Below are 680 nucleotides of genomic sequence, written 5' to 3' on the forward strand. Positions count from 1 at the left end.
CCTCCTATATATAAGTATATATATTTATATCTATATTTACATTTATAAGGAAACTTTTAGACTGAGTAGATCTTTTCTCCCTCTTTTCTCTTAAGCCATCTTTGGATAAACAAAAGATAATTTTAAGCTAGTGAAAAATCAGCAAAAATGTGAACTTACCTTCATTCAACCAAGAAATATTATTTTTATCATTTTCAAAATTCTCTGCAGCTCTGATTTTTATCTTTCCCAGCTCAGTTTCTGACATCTGAGTGAAAACAGAATTGATGAAATAAAAAGTTTCATTAACAACCCAAATTCACAATATTGAGCTTCTCTTCCACTGTATCTTGATTCTTAGCTGCATTTTTTTTGTTCATTGCCTAACATTCAAACTCTTATAATGCTAACCATTAGTCTCATTCTTAATGCTTTTTAAAATGTTAAATAATTTGTATATCCAGTTACAGTCTTTGGTAACATAAACTGCTATAAATTGTTACAAATGAGCTCAGTAATAAATTCCTAGCCTCAGAGGACAACCCATATACATCTAGCCACAGGATTGCAAAAATGATGCATGCTCCGGTTTAATGGGATTCTTAGGTCTCAGAAAGGCAAAGCAGGCTGCGAAATGAAATATAATAAGGTAAACAGTGATGAAAATCACAAAGGGAACTTTAACAGTGTGTGACCCTCCC

At 31.9% G+C, this 680-nt stretch overlaps 1 protein-coding gene across 2 annotated transcripts in view; it reads right to left on the reverse strand.

Moving 5' to 3' along the window:
• MDFIC2 (MyoD family inhibitor domain containing 2) overlaps window positions 1-247 on the reverse strand; it is a 158,748-nt gene extending 158,501 nt beyond the window's left edge. For both annotated transcript variants that reach the window (XM_027863752.1, XM_027863751.1), the window contains exon 1: window positions 160-247. In XM_027863752.1, coding sequence (XP_027719553.1) covers window positions 160-247 — 88 coding nt within the window. The remainder of the gene's footprint in view (window positions 1-159) is intronic.
• Between the last annotated feature and the right edge of the window lie 433 nt (window positions 248-680).

This window comes from Vombatus ursinus, unplaced genomic scaffold, assembly GCF_900497805.2.
Source record: "Vombatus ursinus unplaced genomic scaffold, bare-nosed wombat genome assembly UNPS02014773.1, whole genome shotgun sequence".
NCBI classification, from domain to species: Eukaryota; Metazoa; Chordata; class Mammalia; order Diprotodontia; family Vombatidae; genus Vombatus; species Vombatus ursinus.